The sequence below is a fragment of the Scyliorhinus torazame genome, chromosome 15, assembly GCF_047496885.1.
Source record: "Scyliorhinus torazame isolate Kashiwa2021f chromosome 15, sScyTor2.1, whole genome shotgun sequence".
Classification (NCBI taxonomy): domain Eukaryota; kingdom Metazoa; phylum Chordata; class Chondrichthyes; order Carcharhiniformes; family Scyliorhinidae; genus Scyliorhinus; species Scyliorhinus torazame.
Window position 1 is genome coordinate 61,612,639 of NC_092721.1, and position 19,757 is coordinate 61,632,395.

Below are 19,757 nucleotides of genomic sequence, written 5' to 3' on the forward strand. Positions count from 1 at the left end.
GACAATGGCCCATTTAGTCTGTTCCGCCATTCAATACGACAATGGCCCATGTAGTCTGTTCCGCCATTCAATACGACAATGGCCCATTTAGTCTGTTCCGCCATTCAATACAACAATGGCCCATTTAGTCTGCTCCGCTATTCAATACAGCAATGGCCCATTTAGTCTGCTCCACTATTCAACACGACAATGGCCCATTTAGTCTGTTCCGCCATTCAATACGACAATGGCCCATGTAGTCTGTTCCGCCATTCAATACGACAATGGCCCATTTAGTCTGCTCCACCATTCAATATGACAATGGCCCATTTCGTCTGCTTCGCCATTCAATACGACAATGGCCCATTTAGTCTGTACTGCCATTCAATATGGCAATGGCCCATTTAGTCTGCTCTGCCATTCAATACGACAATGGCCCATTAAGTCTGTTCCGCTATTCAATACGACAATGGCCCATTTAGTCTGTTCCGCCATTCAATACGACTATGGCCCATTTAGTCTGTTCCGCCATTCAATACAACAATGGCCCATTTAGTCTGTTCCGCCATTCAATACGACAATGGCCCATTTAGTCTGCTCCACCATTCAATACGACAATGTCCCATATAGTCTGCTCCGCCATTCAATACGACAATGGCCCATTTAGTCTGCTCCGCCATTCAATGTGAAAATGGCCCATTTAGTCTGCTCTGCCATTCAATACAACAATGGCCCCTTTAGTCTGCTCCACTATTCAATGTGACAATGGCTCATTTCGTCTGCTCTGCCATTCAATACGACAATGGCTCATTTAGTCTGTTCTGTTATTCAATACGACAACGGCCCATTTAGTCTGTGCCGCCATTCAAGACAACAATGGCCCATTTATTCGGCTCCGCTATTCAATACGACAATGACCCATTTAGTCTGTTCAGCCATTCAATACGACAATGTCCCATTTAGTCTGTTCCGCCATTCGATAAGACAATGGCCCATTTAGTCTGCTCCGCCATTCAATACGACAATGGCCCATTTAGTCTGCTCCGCCATTCGATAAGACAATGGCCCACTTAGCCTGGTCCGCTATTCAATACAACAATGGCCCATTTATTCTGCTCCGCTATTCAATACGAGAATGGCCCATTTAGTCTGTTCAGCCATTCAATACGACAATGGCCCATTTAGTCTGTTCCGCCATTCGATAAGACAATGGTCCATTTAGTCTGTTCCGCCATTCAATACAACAATGGCCCATTTAGTCTGCTCCACCATTCAATACGACAATGGCCCATTTAGTCTGTTCTGCCATTCAATACAACAATGGCCCATTTAGTCTGCTCCACCATTCAATACGACAATGGCCCATTTAGTCTGCTCCGCCTTTCAATGCGACAATGGCCCATTTAGTCTGTTCCGCCATTCAATACAACAATGGCCCATTTAGTCTGCTCCACTATTCAATATGACAATGGCCCATTTAGTCTGTTCCGCTATTAAATACGACAATGGCCCATTTAGTCTGTTCCGCCATTCAATACAACAATGGCCCATTTAGTCTGCTCCGCTATTCAATACAACAATGGCCCATTTAGTCTGTTCCACAATTCAATACGACAATGGCCCATTTAGTCAGCTCCGCTATTCAATACGACAATGGCCAATTTAGTCTGTTCCGCCATTCAATACAATGGCTCATTTAGTCTGTTCCGCCATTCAATACAACAATTGACCATTTCGTCTGTTCCACAATTCAATACGACAACGGCCCATTTAATCTGCTCCGCCATTCAATACGACAATGGCCTATTTAGTCTTCTCTGCTATTCAATACAACAATGGCCCATTTAGTCTGCTCCACCATTCAATATGACAATGGCCCATTTAGTGTGCTCCGCTATTCAATACGACAATGGCTCATTTAGTCTGTTCCGCCATTCAATATGACAATGGCCCATTTAGTCTGCTCCGCCATTCAATACGACAATGTCCCATTTAGTCTGTTCTGCCATTTGAAAAGAAAATGGCCCATTTAGTCAGTTCCGCCATTCAATACAACAAAGGCCCATTTGGTCTGTTCCGCCATTCAATACGACAATGGCCCATGTAGTCTGTTCCGCCATTCAATACGACAATGGCCCATTAAGTCTGTTCCGCCATTCAATACGACAATGGCCCATTTAGTCTGCTCCACCATTCAATATGACAATGGCCCATTTCGTCTGCTTCGCCATTCAATACGACAATGGCCCATTAAGTCTGTTCCGCTATTCAATACGACAATGGCCCATTTAGTCTGTTCCGCCATTCAATACGACTATGGCCCACTTAGTCTGTTCCGCCATTCAATACAACAATGGCCCATTTTGTCTGTTCCGCCATTCAATACGACAATGGCCCATTTAGTCTGCTCCACCATTCAATACGACAATGTCCCATTTAGTCTGCTCCGCCATTCAATACGACTATGGCCCACTTAGTCTGTTCCGCCATTCAATACAACAATGGCCCATTTTGTCTGTTCCGCCATTCAATACGACAATGGCCCATTTAGTCTGCTCCACCATTCAATACGACAATGGCCCATTTAGTCTGTACTGCCATTCAATATGGCAATGGCCCATTTAGTCTGCTCTGCCATTCAATACGACAATGGCCCATTAAGTCTGTTCCGCTATTCAATACGACAATGGCCCATTTAGTCTGTTCCGCCATTCAATACGACTATGGCCCACTTAGTCTGTTCCGCCATTCAATACAACAATGGCCCATTTTGTCTGTTCCGCCATTCAATACGACAATGGCCCATTTAGTCTGCTCCACCATTCAATACGACAATGTCCCATTTAGTCTGCTCCGCCATTCAATACGACAATGGCCCATTTAGTCTGCTCTGCTATTCAATACAACAATGGCCCATTTAGTCTGCTCCGCCATTCAATGTGACAATGGCCCATTTAGTCTGCTCTGCCATTCAATACAACAATGGCCCCTTTAGTCTGCTCCACTATTCAATGTGACAATGGCTCATTTCGTCTGCTCTGCCATTCAATACGACAATGGCTCATTTAGTCTGTTCTGTTATTCAATACGACAACGGCCCATTTAGTCTGTGCCGCCATTCAAGACAACAATGGCCCATTTATTCGGCTCCGCTATTCAATACGACAATGACCCATTTAATCTGTTCAGCCATTCAATACGACAATGTCCCATTTAGTCTGTTCCGCCATTCGATAAGACAATGGCCCATTTAGTCTGCTCCGCCATTCAATACGACAATGGCCCATTTAGTCTGCTCCGCCATTCGATAAGACAATGGCCCATTTAGTCTGTTCTGCCATTCAATACAACAATGGCCCATTTAGTCTGCTCCACCATTCAATACGACAATGGCCCATTTAGTCTGTTCCGCCATTCAATACGACAATGACCCATTTAGTCTGCTCCACTATTCAATACGACAATGGCCCATTTAGTCTGTTCCGCCATTCAATACGACAATGACCCATTTAGTCTGCTCCGCCTTTCAATGCGACAATGGCCCATTTAGTCTGTTCCGCCATTCAATACAACAATGGCCCATTTAGTCTGCTCCACTATTCAATATGACAATGGCCCATTTAGTCTGTTCCGCTATTAAATACGACAATGGCCCATTTAGTCTGTTCCGCCATTCAATACAACAATGGCCCATTTAGTCTGCTCCGCTATTCAATACAACAATGGCCCATTTAGTCTGTTCCGCCATTCAATACAACAATTGACCATTTAGTCTGTTCCACAATTCAATACGACAATGGCCCATTTAATCTGCTCCGCCATTCAATACGACAATGGCCTATTTAGTCTGCTCCACCATTCAATATGACAATGGCCCATTTAGTGTGCTCCGCTATTCAATACAACAATGGCCCATTTAGTCTGCTCCACCATTCAATATGACAATGGCCCATTTAGTGTGCTCCGCTATTCAATACGACAATGGCTCATTTAGTCTGTTCCGCCATTCAATATGACAATGGCCCATTTAGTCTGCTCCGCCATTCAATACGACAATGTCCCATTTAGTCTGTTCTGCCATCGAAAAGAAAATGGCCCATTTAGTCTGTTCCGCCATTCAATACAACAAAGGCCCATTTGGTCTGCTCCGCCATTCAATACGACAATGGTCCATTTCGTCTGCTCCGCCATTCAATACGACAATGACCCATTTAGTCTGCTCCGCCATTCAAAACGACAATGACCCATTTAGACTGCGCCGCTATTCAATACGACAATCGCCCATTTAGTCTGCTACGCCATTCAATACGACAATGGCCCATTTAGTCTGCTCTGCTATTCAATACAATGACCCATTTAGTCTCCTCCGCTATTCAATACAACAATGACCCATTTAGTATGCTCTGCTATTCAATTCGACAATGACCCATTTAGTCTGCTCCACTATTCAATACAACAATGGCCAATTTAGTCTGCTCCGCCATTCAATACAGCAATGGCCCATTTAGTCTGCTCCGCTATTCAATACAACAATGGCCCATTTATTCTGCTCCGCTATTCAATACGAGAATGGCCCATTTAGTCTGTTCAGCCATTCAATACGACAATGGCCCATTTAGTCTGTTCCGCCATTCAATACGACAATGGCCCATTTAGTCTGTTCTGCCATTCAATACAACAATGGCCCATTTAGTCTGCTCCGCCTTTCAATGCGACAATAGCCCATTTAGTCTGTTCCGCCATTCAAGACAACAATGGCCCATATAGTCTGCTCCGCCATTCAATACGACAAAGGCCCATTTAGTATGCTCCACCATTCTATGCAACAATGGTCCATTTAGTCTGCTCCGCTATTCTATACAACAATGGCCCATTTAGTCTGCTCCACCATTCAATACGACAATGGCCCATTTAGTCTGCTCCGCCTTTCAATGCGACAATAGCCCATTTAGTCTGTTCCGCCATTCAATACAACAATGGCCCATTTAGTCTGCTCCACTATTCAATATGACAATGGCCCATTTAGTCTGTTCCGCTATTGAATACGACAATGGCCCATTTAGTCTGTTCCGCCATTCAATACAACAATGGCCCATTTAGTCTGCTCCGCTATTCAATACAACAATGGCCCATTTAGTCTGTTCCACAATTCAATACGACAATGGCCCATTTAGTCAGCTCCGCTATTCAATACGACAATGGCCAATTTAGTCTGTTCCGCCATTCAATACAATGGCTCATTTAGTCTGTTCCGCCATTCAATACAACAATTGACCATTTAGTCTGCTCCGCCATTCAATACGACAATGGCCTATTTAGTCTGCTCTGCTATTCAATACAACAATGGCCCATTTAGTCTGCTCCACCATTCAATATGACAATGGCCCATTTAGTGTGCTCCGCTATTCAATACGACAATGGCTCATTTAGTCTGTTCCGCCATTCAATATGACAATGACCCATTTAGTCTGCTCCGCTATCCAATATGACAATGACCCATTTAGTCTGCTCCGCTATTCAATACGACAATGGCCCATTTAGTCTGTTCCGCCATTCAATACAACAATGGCCCATTTAGTCTGCTCCGCTATTCAATATGACAATGACCCATTTAGTCTGCTCCGCTATTCAATACGACAATGGCCCATTTAGTCTGTTCCGCCTTTCAATACAATAATGGCCCATTTATTCTGCTCCGCTATTCAATACGACAATGGCCCATTTAGTCTGCTCCGCCATTCAATACGACTATGGCCCATTTATTCTGCTCCGCTATTCAATACGACAATGGCCCATTTAGTCTGTTCCGCCATTCAATACGACAATGGCCCATTTAGTCTGTTCCGCCATTCAATACAACAATTGCCCATATACTCTGTCGGCCATTCAATACAACAATGGCCTATTTACTCTGTCCGCCATTCAACACGACAATGGCCCATTTAGTCTGTTCTGCCATTCGAAAAGAAAATGGCCCATTTAGTCTGTTCCGCAATTCAATACGACAATGGCCCATTTAGTCTGCTCTGCTATTCAATACAATGACCCATTTAGTCTCCTCCGCTATTCAATACAACAATGACCTCATGACTCCGGAACTCAATCCCTCTACCAATAAAGGCCAAAACTCCATAGGCCTTCTTCACAACCCTATCAACCTGGGTGGCAACTTTCAGGGATCTATGTACATGGACACCGAGATCCCTCTGCTCATCCACACTTCCAAGAATTTTACCATTAGCCAAATATTCCTCATTCCTGTTATTCCTTCCAAAGTGAATCACCTCACACTTCTCTACATTAAACTCCATTTGCCACCTCTCAGCCCAGCTCTGCAGCTTATCTATATCCCTCTGTAACCTGCTACATCCTTCCACACTATCGACAACACCACCGACTTTAGTGTTGCCTGCAAATTTACTCACCCACCCTTCTGCGCCCTCCTCTAGGTCATTGATAAAAATGACAAACAGCAACGGCCCCAGAACAGATCCTTGTGGTACGCCGCTTGTAACTGAACTCCATTCTGAACATTTCCCATCAACCACCACCCTCTGTCTTCTTTCAGCTAGCCAATTTCTGATCCACATCTCTAAATCACCCTCAATCCCCAGCCTCCGTATTTTCTGCAATAGCCTACCGTGGGGAACCTTATCAAACGCTTTACTCAAATCCATATACACTACATCAACTGCTCTACCCTCGTCTACCTGTTCAGTCACCTTCTCAAAGAACTCGATAAGGTTTGTGAGGCATGACCTACCCTTCACAAAGCCATGCTGACTATCCCGGATCATATTATTCCCATCTAGATGATTATAAATCTTGTCTCTTATAATCCCCTCCAAGACTTCACCCACAACAGACGTGAGGCTCACCGGTCAAGAGTTGCCGGGGTTGTCTCTGCTCCCCTTCTTGAACAAAGGGACCACATTTGCTATCCTACAGTCCTCTGGTGCTATTCCTGTCGCCAATGATGACATAAAAATCAAAGCCAAAGGCTCAGCAATCTCTTCCCTGGCTTCCCAGAGAATCCTAGGATGAATCCCATCAGGCCCCGGGGACTTATCTATTTTCAGCCTGTCCAGAATTGCCAACACCTCTTCCCTACGTACCTCAATGCCATCTATTCTAATAGCCTGGGTCTCAGCATTCTCCTCCACAACATTCTCTTTTTCCTGAGTGAATACTGACGAAAAATATTAATTTAGTATCTCGCCTATCTCTTTAGACTCCACACACAACTTCCCATCCCTGTCCTTGACTGGCCCTACTCTTACCCTAGTCATTCTTTTATTCCTGACATACCTATAGAAAGCTTTTGGGTTTTCCTTGATCCTACCTGCCAAATACTTCTCATGTCCCCTCCTTGCTCGTCTTAGCTCTCTTTTTAGATCCTTCCTCGCTACCTTGTAACTATCAAGCGCCCCAACTGAAACTTCACACCTCATCTTCACATAGGCCTCCCTCTTCCTCTTAACAAGAGATTCCACTTCTTTGGTAAACCATGGTTCCCTCGCTCGACGCCTTCCTCCCTGCCTGACCGGTACGTACTTATCAAGAGCACGCAGTAGCTGTTCCTTGAACAAACTCCACATATCCAGTGTGCCCAACACTTGCAGCCTACTTCTCCAACCTACCACCCCCCAAGTCATGTCTAATGGCATCATAATTGCCCTTCCCTCAGCTATAACTCTTGCCCTGCGGGGTATACTTATCCCTTTCCATCATTAACGTAAACTTCACCGAATTGTGGTCACTGTCCCCAAAGTGCTCACCTACCTCCAAATCTAACACCTGGCCTGGTTCATTACCCAAAACCAAATCCAAAGTGGCCTCGCCTCTTGTTGGCCTGTCAACATATTGTGTCAGGAAACCCTCCTGCACACATTGTACAAAAAACGACCCATCTAATGTACTCGAACTATCTCTTTTCCAGTCAATATTTGGAAAGTTAAAGTCTCCCATAATAACTACCCTGTTATTTTCGCTCTTATCCAGAATCATCTTCGCCATCCTTTCCTCTACATCCCTAGAACTATTTGGAGGCCTGTAGAAAACTCCCAACAGGGTGACCTCTCCTTTCCTGTTTCTAACCTCAGCCCATACTACCTCGGAAGAAGAGTCCCCATCTAGCATCCTCTCCGCCACCGTAATACTGTTCTTGACTAGCAGCACCACACCTCCCCCTCTTTTGCCTCCTTCTCTGAGCTTACTAAAACACCTAAACCCCGGAACCTGCAACATCCATTCCTGTCCCTGCTCTATCCATGTCTCCGAAATGGCCACAACATCGAAGTCCCAGGTACCAATCCATGCTGCCAGTTCCCCTATCTTATTTCGTATACTCCTGGCATTGAAGTAGACACGCTTCAAACCACCTACCTGAACACTGGCCCCCTCCTGCGAAGTCAAATCTGTGCTCCTGACCTCTATACTCTCATTCTCCCATACCATAAAACTACAATCCAGGTTCCCATGCCCCTGCTGCATTAGTTCAATCCCCCCCAAAGAGCACTAACAAATCTCCCCCCCAGGATATTTGTGCCCCTCAGGATCAGATGTAGACTGTAGAGGTCCCACCTTCCCCAGAAAGAGCCCCAGTTATCCAGAAATCGGAATCCCTCCCGCCTGCACCATCCCAGTAGCCACGTGTTTAATTGCTCTCTCTCCCTATTCCTCATCTCATTATCACGTGGCACGGGCAACAACCCAGAGATAACAACTCTGTTTGTTCTCGTTCTGAGCTTCCATCCTAGCTCCCTGAAAGCCTGCCTGACATCCTTGTTCCCTTTCCTACCTATGTCGTTAGTGCCAATGTGGACCACGACTTGGGGCTGCTCCCCCTCCCCCTTAAGGACCCGGAAAACACGATCCGAGACATCACGTACCCTTGCACCTGGGAGGCAACATACCAAACGTGAGTCTCTCTCGCTCCCACAAAATCTCCTATCTGTGCCCCTGACTATCGAGTCCCCAATTACTAATGCTCTGCTCCTCTCCCCCCTTCCCTTCTGAGCAACAGGGACAGACTCCGTGCCAGAGGCCCGTACCCCATGGCTTACCCCTGGTAAGTCCCTCCCCACAAGTATCCAAAGCGGTATACTTGTTACTCAGGGGAACGACCGCAGGGGATCCCTGCACTGACTGCTTCTTCCCAGTCCCTCTTACAGTTACCCATCTATCTCCAATCTTTGGTGTAACTAATTCCCTGAAGCTGCTATCTATGACCCCCTCTGCCTTCCAAATGATCCGAAGTTCATCCAACTCCAGCTCCAGTTCCCTAACTCGGTCTTGGAGGAGCTGGAGATGGCAGCACTTCCTGCAGGTAAAATCAGCAGGGACACTAACGGCATCCCTCACCTCAAACATCCTGCAGGAGGAACATTGCACTCCCTTCCCTGCCATCCCTCTAACTTCCAACTAAGATCTGGTTAATAAATAAATTAAAAAAAAAAAAAAAAAAGTAATAATATAATATGGCACTTACCTCACACCAATGGGTCTTATTATTAGGTTAGAGGAGGAGGGCGGGTGGGAGACACTACACGTGTAGTGTCTCGCGTTTCCTCTCCACCAGAATTTATTGGTGGGGGGGGGGGGAACCTTCCCAGAAGTCCGCGGGTCGAACCTCCGGGTCGAACTTCCGGTTCCCGCCTTAAAAAAATAAAATAAAAAATAAAACAGAAAAGAAGAACAGAAACGGGACCAGGTTAGTGTTTTAAACTCAAATACTCACCTACCGGCAGCCCCTGCACGCCGCTCCCGCTGAAATTCTAAGTGCTTTCACAGGTCGGTGCAACATCGAGGGCCGAAGTGCCTGTACTGCGCTGTAATGTTCTATGTTCTATGCTCCTGCAAGGTAAGTGTTTTAAACTCAAATACTCACCTACCGGCAGCCCCTGCACGCCGCTCTCATCATACGACAACCACTTTATCCCAAGGACCAAATTAGTGAACCTTCGCTGTACTGCCTCCAATGCAAATATATTATTTCTTAAATCAAGCGATCGAAACTTTACATAGTGTTCCAGATGTGGTGTCAATGCAGCCCTGCACAATTGTAGCAAGACGTCTTTATTCCTTCACTCCAATCCTCTTGCGATAAAAGCCAACAATCCATTTTCCGTCCTAACTGCTTGATGTACCTGCATGATAACTTTCTGCATTCCTTACACGAACACACTCAAATCTCTTCAATCATCAATATTTGCAAGTTTCACACCTTTTAAAATAAATATCCTGCTCTTCTATTCTTATCAACTAAGTGAATAACTTAACCCTTCCCATATTATATCGATCTGCCATCTTGGGCAGCACGGTAGCATTGTGGATAGCACAATTGCTTCACAGCTCCAGGGTCCCAGGTTCGATTCCGGCTTGGGTCACTGTCTGTGCGGAGCCTGCACATCCTCCCCGTGTGTGCGTGGATTTCCTCCGGGTGCTCCGGTTTCCTCCCACAGTCCAAAGATGTGCAGGTTAGGTGGATTGGCCATGATAAATTGCCCTTAGTGTCCAAAATTGCCCTTAGTGTTGGGTGGGGTTACTGGGTTATGGGGATAGGGTGGAGGTGTTGACCTTGGGTAGGGTGCTCTTTCCAAGAGCCGGTGCAGACTCGATGGGCTGAATGGCCTACTTCTGCACTGTAAATTCTATGATCTTGTTGCCCCCTCACTTCGCCAACTTGTTCTCATACAAGTGTAGGATACTATAGGTATGGAATCAATGCTCTCAATGTACTGCAAGTTGAGGCATCTTGGGGTGCAGTTTAGATTTAATAATCAAGCTAATTGCACAATGTTGTCGGTTTTACTGATATCTAAAAATCTTCACCAAAGTGTACATTAATAGTTTAATGTTACTGATCCAATATTTGCTGAAACCTGATGTTTATTCTGCTATTTGTTGATCAAAGTTGACAGAGGTCAATACTTCGAATGCCTTTAAATATTTGGGGAATAACAAGAAGTGCAAATCTTTAAGCAGAACTTTGGTGGCAGATGTTGAATTAATTGGGGGCTAGTCAACATTACTGTTAAAAATTAACTATTAGTAATTTTGGAGGAAAAATACAGCAAAATATTAATCAAAAAGTATTCACATACCTACAGAATGCTGCAAAACAACCTCATCACAGATAACAGGGTGTAAAATATTCAATCAAAATTATAGAGGTTGTGTTTTCTGAAACACTGAATTGTGAAGTATTAGTGGATTTTCCAATGGCAGTGAAATAACCTCAATGTTATTTTCCTCTAACAAAAGACAATGGGCGGGATTCTACGTCGGCCAACGCTGAAATCGGAAAAGGCGATGAGGCGGAGAATCAGTTTTGACGCTGAAATCATTGCGGGCGCCGGGTTCACGCCAAATCACAATTCTCCAGTGCCTCGACAGCGGCATCAATGCGTTCCACTCCGCAAGTACAGTAAACGCTGTTTGAATACCATTAGTGGGCATGGCCCGGTATTCTGTCGGCCCTTCGCGATGCCTTCACTGGGGGATATTCCCAATGGCAAAGTTCATATATGTTTATAAAAATCGGGAAACAGGCATCGTGGACAATGAGGTGGGGGGGGGAGGTAGGACATTCAAATGTGGCCGTGGGCTGCCTGTCCTGACACTGGCTGGGGTGGGGGGAGCTCTGCCAAGGCTGGGGGCCATTGCGGTGACTGGGGGAATGGGTTGTGGGGCTGGGCTCACCACCTATGGGACTGCGGTGGTGTCCAGCCACGGACCACCATTGCCATAGCCTGCAAGGCAACGTTCTTGCTGCGCACCCCACTGACCACCCACCTTGGTCCCTGGTTCTGCAGAGTGGCCTCACCCCACCACCTCCACGTCCCCAGCCTCCATCCCACTACCCCAATCCCCACACCTCACCCTTCGCAATGCCATACTCCTGCCAAACTGGCCGCCACGCTCCGGCGAAGTATCACGTGGCCCAGCCAATGCAAACTCCCATAATAGCCACGATGGGAGTGCGCCAGACGGGGGCCATGGAAGATATCACTGGCAGCAGGGAAGGGCCCAGGGCCAGAGGGCCCCATGGTGCCTGGCACTGATGTGTCTAGGAGTGCGGGGATGGGGGAAGGGAGGGAAATGCAGGGGCAGGGTCCGCAGTGCCATGCGGGGCCACCGTGTAGCCCGGTGGACCTGGTTGGGCACGGGGGTTTGCATCATGCTAACATTTCAGCCTTCACACCTGTTGACAATGGATATTGGAATACAACCAGCAATGTTGTGGGTGTGGCAGCCAGCCGTGCTGACACCTTTTACCATAACCTCCCAACCAGAGAGATGAGGCTGGTGTGCTTCTTGGAGATATCCCTCGGATAAAGTATATCCCAATGTTGCAGCACGTTGCAGATTGGGGGAGACTATTGGCAGGCAAAGGGACGGCTGGTAAATGGGAGGCTTTTAAAAATGTGTTAACCAGGGTGCAGGGTAAGCACATTCCCTTTCGAGTGAAGGGCAAGGCTGGTAGAAGTAGGGAACCCTGGATGACTCGAGATATTGAGACTCTGGTCAAAAAGAAGAGGGAGGCATATGACGTACATAAGCAACTGGGATCAAGTAGATCCCTTGAAGAGTATAGAGATTGTAGAAATAGAGTTAAGAGGGAAATCAGGAGGGCAAAAAGGGGACATGAAATTGCTTTGGCAAATAATGCAAGGGAGAATCCAAAGAGATTCTACAGATACATAAAGGGGAAAAGAGTAACTCGGGACAGAGTCGGGCCTCTTAAGGATCAACAAGGACATCTATGTGCAGAGCCACAAGAGTTGGGTGAGATCCTGAATGAATATTTCTCATCGGTATTCACGGTGGAGAAAGGCATGGATGTTAGGAAACTAAGGGAAATAAATAGTGATGTCTTGAGAAGTGTGCCTATTACAGAGGAGGAGGTGCTGGAAGTCTTAAAGCGCATCAAGGTAGATAAATCCCCGGGACCTGATGAAATGTATCCCAGGATGTTGTGGGAGGCTAGGGAGGAAATTGCGGGTCCCCTAACCGAGATATTTGAATCATCGGCAGCCACAGGTGAGGTGCCTGAAGATTGGAGAGTGGCGAATGTTGTGCCCTTGTTTAAGAAGGGCAGCAGGGAAAAGCCTGGGAACTACAGACCGGTAAGCCTAACGTCTGTAGTAGGTAAGTTGCTAGAAGGTATTCTGAGAGACAGGATCTACAAGCATTTAGAGAGGCAAGGACTGATTCGGGGCAGTCAGCATGGCTTTGTGCGTGGAAAATCATGTCTCACAAATTTGATTGAGTTTTTTGAGGGAGTGACCAAGAAGGTAGATGAGGGCAGTGCAGTAGACGTTGTCTACATGGACTTTAGCAAAGCCTTTGACAAGGTACCGCATGGTAGGTTGTTGCAGAAGGTTAAAGCTCACAGGATCCAGGGTGAGGTTGCCAATTGGATTCAAAATTGGCTGGACGACAGAAGACAGAGGGTGGTTGTAGAGGGTTGTTTTTCAAACTGGAGGCCTGTGACCAGTGGTGTGCCTCAGGGATCGGTGCTGGGTCCACTGTTATTTGTGATTTATATTAATGATTTGGATGAGAATTTAGGAGGCATGGTTAGTAAGTTTGCAGATGACACCAAGATTGGTGGCACAGTGGATAGTGAAGAAGGTTATCTAGGATTGCAACGGGATCTTGATCAATTAGGCCAGTGGGCCGACGAATGGCAGATGGAGTTTAATTTAGATAAATGTGAGGTGATGCATTTTGGCAGATCGAATCAGGCCAGGACCTACTCAGTTAATGGTATGGCGTTGGGGAGAGTTATAGAACAAAGAGATCTAGGAGTACAGGTTCATAGCTCCTTGAAGGTGGAGTCGCACGTGGACAGGGTGGTGAAGAAGGCATTCGGCATGCTTGGTTTCATTGGTCAGAACATTGAATGCAGGAGTTGGGACGTCTTGTTGAAGTTGTACAAGACATTGGTACGGCCACACTTGGAATACTGTGTGCAGTTCTGGTCACCCTATTATAGAAAGGATATTATTAAACTAGAAAGAGTGCAGAAAAGATTTACTAGGATGTTGCCGGGACTTGATGGTTTGAGTTATAAGGAGAGGCTGGATAGACTGGGACTTTTTTCCCTGGAGCGTAGGAGGCTTAGGGGTGATCTTATAGAGGTCTATAAAATAATGAGGGGCATAGATAAGGTAGATAGTCAACATCTTTTCCCAAAGGTAGGGGAGTCTAAAACTAGAGGGCACAGGTTTAAGGGGAGAGATTCAGAAGGGCCCAGAGGGGCAATTTCTTCACTCAGAGGGTAGTGAGTGTCTGGAATGGGCTGCCAGAGGTAGTAGTAGAGGCGGGTACAATTGTGTCTTTCAAAAAGCATTTAGATAGTTACATGGGTAAGATGGGTATAGAGGGTTATGGGCCAAGTGCGGGCAACTGGGACTAGCTTAATGGTAAAGGCTGGGCGGCATGGACTGGTTGGGCCGAAGGGCCTGTTTCCATGCTGTGAACTTCTATGATTCTATGATTCTATGACTCCTTACATCTAGGTCTTGAGAGCATCAGGGCTGAAGCAAGGTGCAGCCTCCTTCATCTGGTTGTTATTAATCCCTCATCTCCTTCAGTGCCGACTCATTCAGCTGGATTCTGACCTGGATGCTAGTCATTCAACCACCCATTGTTTCCTGACATAATAATCTGCTGCCCTTTCCTCAAAAAATGTTCTATCCCAACTCCAGGTCACTTTATTCTTCATCCTGGTTTACTCGTCCACTCCAATCATCTCTAATCTAAAGTTCTCAAAATGTGTCATTAAGAAACAGGACCTACTCAGTTAATGGTATGGCGTTGGGGAGAGTTATAGAACAAAGAGATCTAGGAGTACAGGTTCATAGCTCCTTGAAGGTAGAGTCGCAAGTGGACAGGGTGGTGAAGAAGGCATTCGGCATGCTTGGTTTCATTGGTCAGAACATTGAATACAGGAGTTGGGACGTCTTGTTGAAGTTGTACAAGACATTGGTACGGCCACACTTGGAATACTGTGTGCAGTTCTGGTCACCCTATTATAGAAAGGATATTATTAAACTAGAAAGAGTGCAGAAAAGATTTACTAGGATGTTACCGGGACTTGATGGTTTGAGTTATAAGGAGAGGCTGGATAGACTGGGACTTTTTTCCTTGGAGCGTAGGAGGCTTAGGGGTGATCTTATAGAGGTCTATAAAATAATGAGGGGCATAGATAAGGTAGATAGTCAACATCTTTTCCCAAAGGTAGGGGAGTCTAAAACTAGAGGGCATAGGTTTAAGGTGAGAGGGGAGAGATTCAGAAGGGCCCAGAGGGGCAATTTCTTCACTCAGAGGGTAGTGAGTGTCTGGAATGTGCTGCCAGAGGTAGTAGTAGAGGCGGGTATAATTGTGTCTTTTAAAAAGCATTTAGATAGTTACATGGGTAAGATGGGTATAGAGGGTTATGGGCCAAGTGCGGGCAACTGGGACTAGCTTAATGGTAAAAACTGGGCGACATGGACTGGTTGGGCCGAAGGGCCTGTTTCCATGCTGTACACTTCTATGATTCTATGATTCTAACTGCGTCCATCTCTGGCCCAAACATTTCACTGTGGGTTGTTCTCATTCATCATCCCTTGCGAATTCTCTGTAGCTTTCAGCACATTATTATCCTTCAGAGTTTCTCCCTCATGCCCCACCATCATGGTTCCATTGTTAACTGCCCCAGTGAAGTCAGCACACCTCTCCATGACATGTCACTCGAGCATCAACAGGATGTTCTTTGACCTTCTGCTGCCCCTGTTCCATTCTAATCCGCGAGAACCTTTTCACAAACCAGCTACAATAACCTGCATTTACATAGTGCTTTTATCAAAATATCATAAACTTATCTCAGATCTTTTGGAAATGCATGCACTGCATGTACTAGTTCCCCCTTATCCACCCTCCTTGGTACAGTATCAAAGAATTATAAAAAATAATTCCCTTTCACGAAACCATGTTGACTCTGCCTGACTGTCTCATGTCCTGCTACTACCTTCTTAATATTGAATTCTAGCATTTTCCAAATGAGAGATGTTAGACTAACTGGCTTAAACTTTCCTGCTTTCGGTCTCCCTCCTTTCTCAAATATTTTCTCCCTCCCTTTTGCCTCTCTATTTTCTACTGTTTTTTTGGAATGCTTTCTGTGTATTTTGTGTACAGGTTCAAATCATATGCTGCATTTTCTTGGTCGATTTGTCACAATAACAGATCAGGGCTGATAATTAGCAAATACTTATACACCTAATCCCAGTCAATCTGAATAAACCTACTTTTGTTCAGTTACAGGATCCCTGTCACTATTGCTGTGATGGATCCTGCTCATGGCAGCTGAGAGCTTTAAGTCAGGCAACTCAGTAAAATTTGGAAATTAGTTTCAGGCTGTTGTAAAAAGTCACCTGGTTCACTGATGCCTCTTAGGGAAGGAAATCTGTCATTTTTACCTGATGCAACTCCAGACTCACAGCAGTACTGTTGACTCTTAAATGCTCTCTGAAATGGGTAAGTAAGAAACTCAGAAACAACAAAGTATAAGAAGAATAAAATCAGAAAGACCACCTAATGTCAAACTTGACACTCGATACAGCAAAAGGCGAACCAACCCAGTCAACCCTGCAAAATCCACCTCACATCGGTGAATTGTGCCATAATTGAGAGCTGTCCCACTGACTCGCCAAGAAATAGCCTGATATAGGCATCGTCACAGATTTATACCTGCATGTGTCCATATCCTCGAAGAACAACACCTGGCCTGCTGATGTCGCAGCCAGTAGCACAGACTGTCTCAGGAAAGCTAGCAAGGTCTTAGTAGTGCTGCCAGATGTGTTAATATGCCAATGAATTCCACCCCAATTATGCTCTTTTCTCCTTTCTGGATGTTTTACTTCAACTGCACTGTAACAATGTGTGACCATCTGTCATGCTTGACCTGAATCTTAAATCTTATATCCACTCCATTGACAAGTCTGCCTCCTACTAACATTGTACCATCACGTTTCCATCCTGAATGACAACCATTCATGTGGACACTTTGCGTGCCACCTCCAAGCCCAGCTTCTTTCTTCACAAAATCTAACTCATCTGAAACATCCCAGTCTGCACCTCATTCTCTAGCCATACTGTTCACCTCTTATTCTTGTCTGCAATACATTCACTGTTCCCCAGTGAAAACCCTGGTCAGCTCCATGCTAGCATTCCTCCATGGGCTTGCCCTGCCCAACTCTACTCTGCGACCTTCCCTGGACCTTTGTTCTGTCTCATACTGATGGGATATTGAATTATAGTTTAATGTAAAACGTTTTTCTTTTTTAGATGCAATTCCTGTGATCATTCACTGGGCATAACTCTGGGAGCCGTGTGTATGCTATTCTCACTTCATTCATTAGGACTCCCCACCTGTTCATAGGTGTTCTTCTGGAATTCTTCAAAGCCAAAGATGTCCAATATCCCAATTTCAAGTGCCGAGTTGCTGAAAACAGAACAAAGCAGAGGTGATAATGAAAATACCAAACATTTACTGCAAGTTAAATAATACCATTAACGATAGTATTGTAGGCCTCACACATTTGGCTGAGGCGATTTAAAAAAAAACAAATAAATAGAAAATCTTTCTGACATGCTGACAAAGAGAATTGTGAGCAAAGTTTATGAAGTTTAAAAAAATCTATTGAAACAAATTCTTGTAATCTTGATGCAAGAATAACTCAAATTCATCATGGGTTAGGGCTCCGGAATGTTCTTAATGCTATTGCACAGGGCATGATTTCATTTTGCAGCAGCCCATAAAAGCAGCATCGCTTGCCTTGCCTGATTACAAGTGTGGTGGGACTCTGTGTATTGATAACAGGGTAATTCGAACTGATTTGGTGCCTCACGCAACAGTTAACACAGGCACCTGACCTGTAAGACTCAACCCAATTGAACTTTAAAGGTTCTTTAGAGCAAGAATAGCGATGCCGTTAGGATTTTCCTGTTGTTTGAGATGTGGAAAAGAGCTCCTCAGTGTCACAAATGATCCTTGCCAGGGTGAGTCATGCCATGGGACCCGAAGAAGACAACAAAGCCATACCCTCAGAGACCGGGCACCTTTTATGAAGGGCGCCCAATCTCAGAATAATACTACAACCCTGCTTCCACCCCAATCGCTGGCAAGGTCCTCACCCCAAATTGCTGACAACCCCCTCCCCTCCAGATTGCTGGCAAGGCACCCCCCCAAGTGAGTGATACGCCACTATGGGTTCGTCAAAGGATGCCTCCTCCCTAACCCCCATTAGGCCCACCCTCTCAGACCCCTTCAGGCCCTTCCTCGTGGAAATTCATGCCCCCTAGCCCTGCCAACCTCGCACTTCCCCTCTGGCTCGCTGGCATTGCCAGGCTGGCAATGGCAGGGGACAGTGACAGATGCCACTGCCAGGGAGCAGCACTAAGATAGAGCACCTGTTCTTTCTATGTAGGACTTCAGAACAAACAAAATCCCTGCAGAAAAAACTGGTTAGAAACAAGACCTGCCCTTTCTAGGAAGCATTTCAGAACAAAGAACATTTCAAAATAGCCTCTACGAAAAAAATGGGGTTTGAAACAACACCTGCTCAAAAGAGGAAGCGCTTCACAGCTAATTGACCTTGAAGAGCTATAAAAACAAGCCAAGAAAGCTAATCCCTCCTTTGAAATAGCCTGGACCTGTCAATCAGGGGACGTGTAAAAGGTAATGGACCATGTAGAGCTATAAAAATAAACAGAGCTAAACCCTCCTTTGAAATAGCCTGGGCCTGTTCATCCAGAGGCTTGTAAAAGGTAATGGGCTGTGGAATTGATTGTAAACAATGCAGTTTTCGGTTTTACAGCAACACAGGGATTTGAAAAGTTAAAGGGGAATGAAATTCAATGTGAAAAAAGAACTTCAAAGGTTTCCAACAAAAAGGGAAGACCTTTACCTTCATCTGAAAGATCTTTGAACTTCATAGAATTCTTAGAATCCTTACAGTGCAGGAAGTGGCTATTCAGCCAATCGAGTCTGCGCAAAACCTCCAAACGCACACTCTACCGAGGCCCATAGCTCCTTTCCCTATCCCCGGGCATTAATCTTGGTCGATCCATCTAGCTTGCACATCTTTGGACTATGGGAGGAAACTTTAGCACCCGGAGGAAACCCACACATATACGGGGAGAATGTAAAACCTTTGCACAGTCACTAAAGGCCAGAATCAAACCCAGGTCCCTGGGACTGTGAGACAGCAGTATTAACTACTGTGCCACTATGCCTCCCCATTGACATGCTCGGAGAGACATCAAAGGTTTTCAAGGTTACAGAGGGAAGACCTACTCCAACTGGGGATCAGGCTTAATTCCAGAAGAAGAGGAGCTGAAATTCTTTGTGAAGAAGGCAGTGCTTTGAAGGACTTTATGACTGTGATTGATGATATATATGTTGAGTGGAATGCAGGACCAACTGGTACGATCTATCTTAGTTGTATCTGCTATTTAATGCATCATAGAACATAGAACAATACAGCGCAGTACAGGCCCTTCGGCCCACGATGTTGCACCGAAACAAAAGCCATCTAACCTACACTATGCCATTATCATCCATATGTTTATCCAATAAACTTTTAAATGCCCTCAATGTTGGCGAGTTCACTACTGTAGCAGGTAGGGCATTCCACGGCCTCACTACTCTTTGCGTAAAAAACCTACCTCTGACCTCTGTCCGAGATCTATTACCCCTCAGTTTAAAGTTATGTCCCCTCGTGCTA

The 19,757-nt window shown here is 45.5% G+C and overlaps 1 protein-coding gene across 1 annotated transcript in view; it reads right to left on the reverse strand.

The window, feature by feature from the left end:
- myo16 (myosin XVI) overlaps positions 1-19,757 on the reverse strand; it is an 875,686-nt gene that overhangs the window by 326,545 nt on the left and 529,384 nt on the right. Inside the window, exon 21 of the mRNA XM_072476270.1 lies at positions 17,401-17,473. Within this exon, the coding sequence (XP_072332371.1) occupies positions 17,401-17,473 (73 nt within the window). The remainder of the gene's footprint in view (positions 1-17,400; positions 17,474-19,757) is intronic.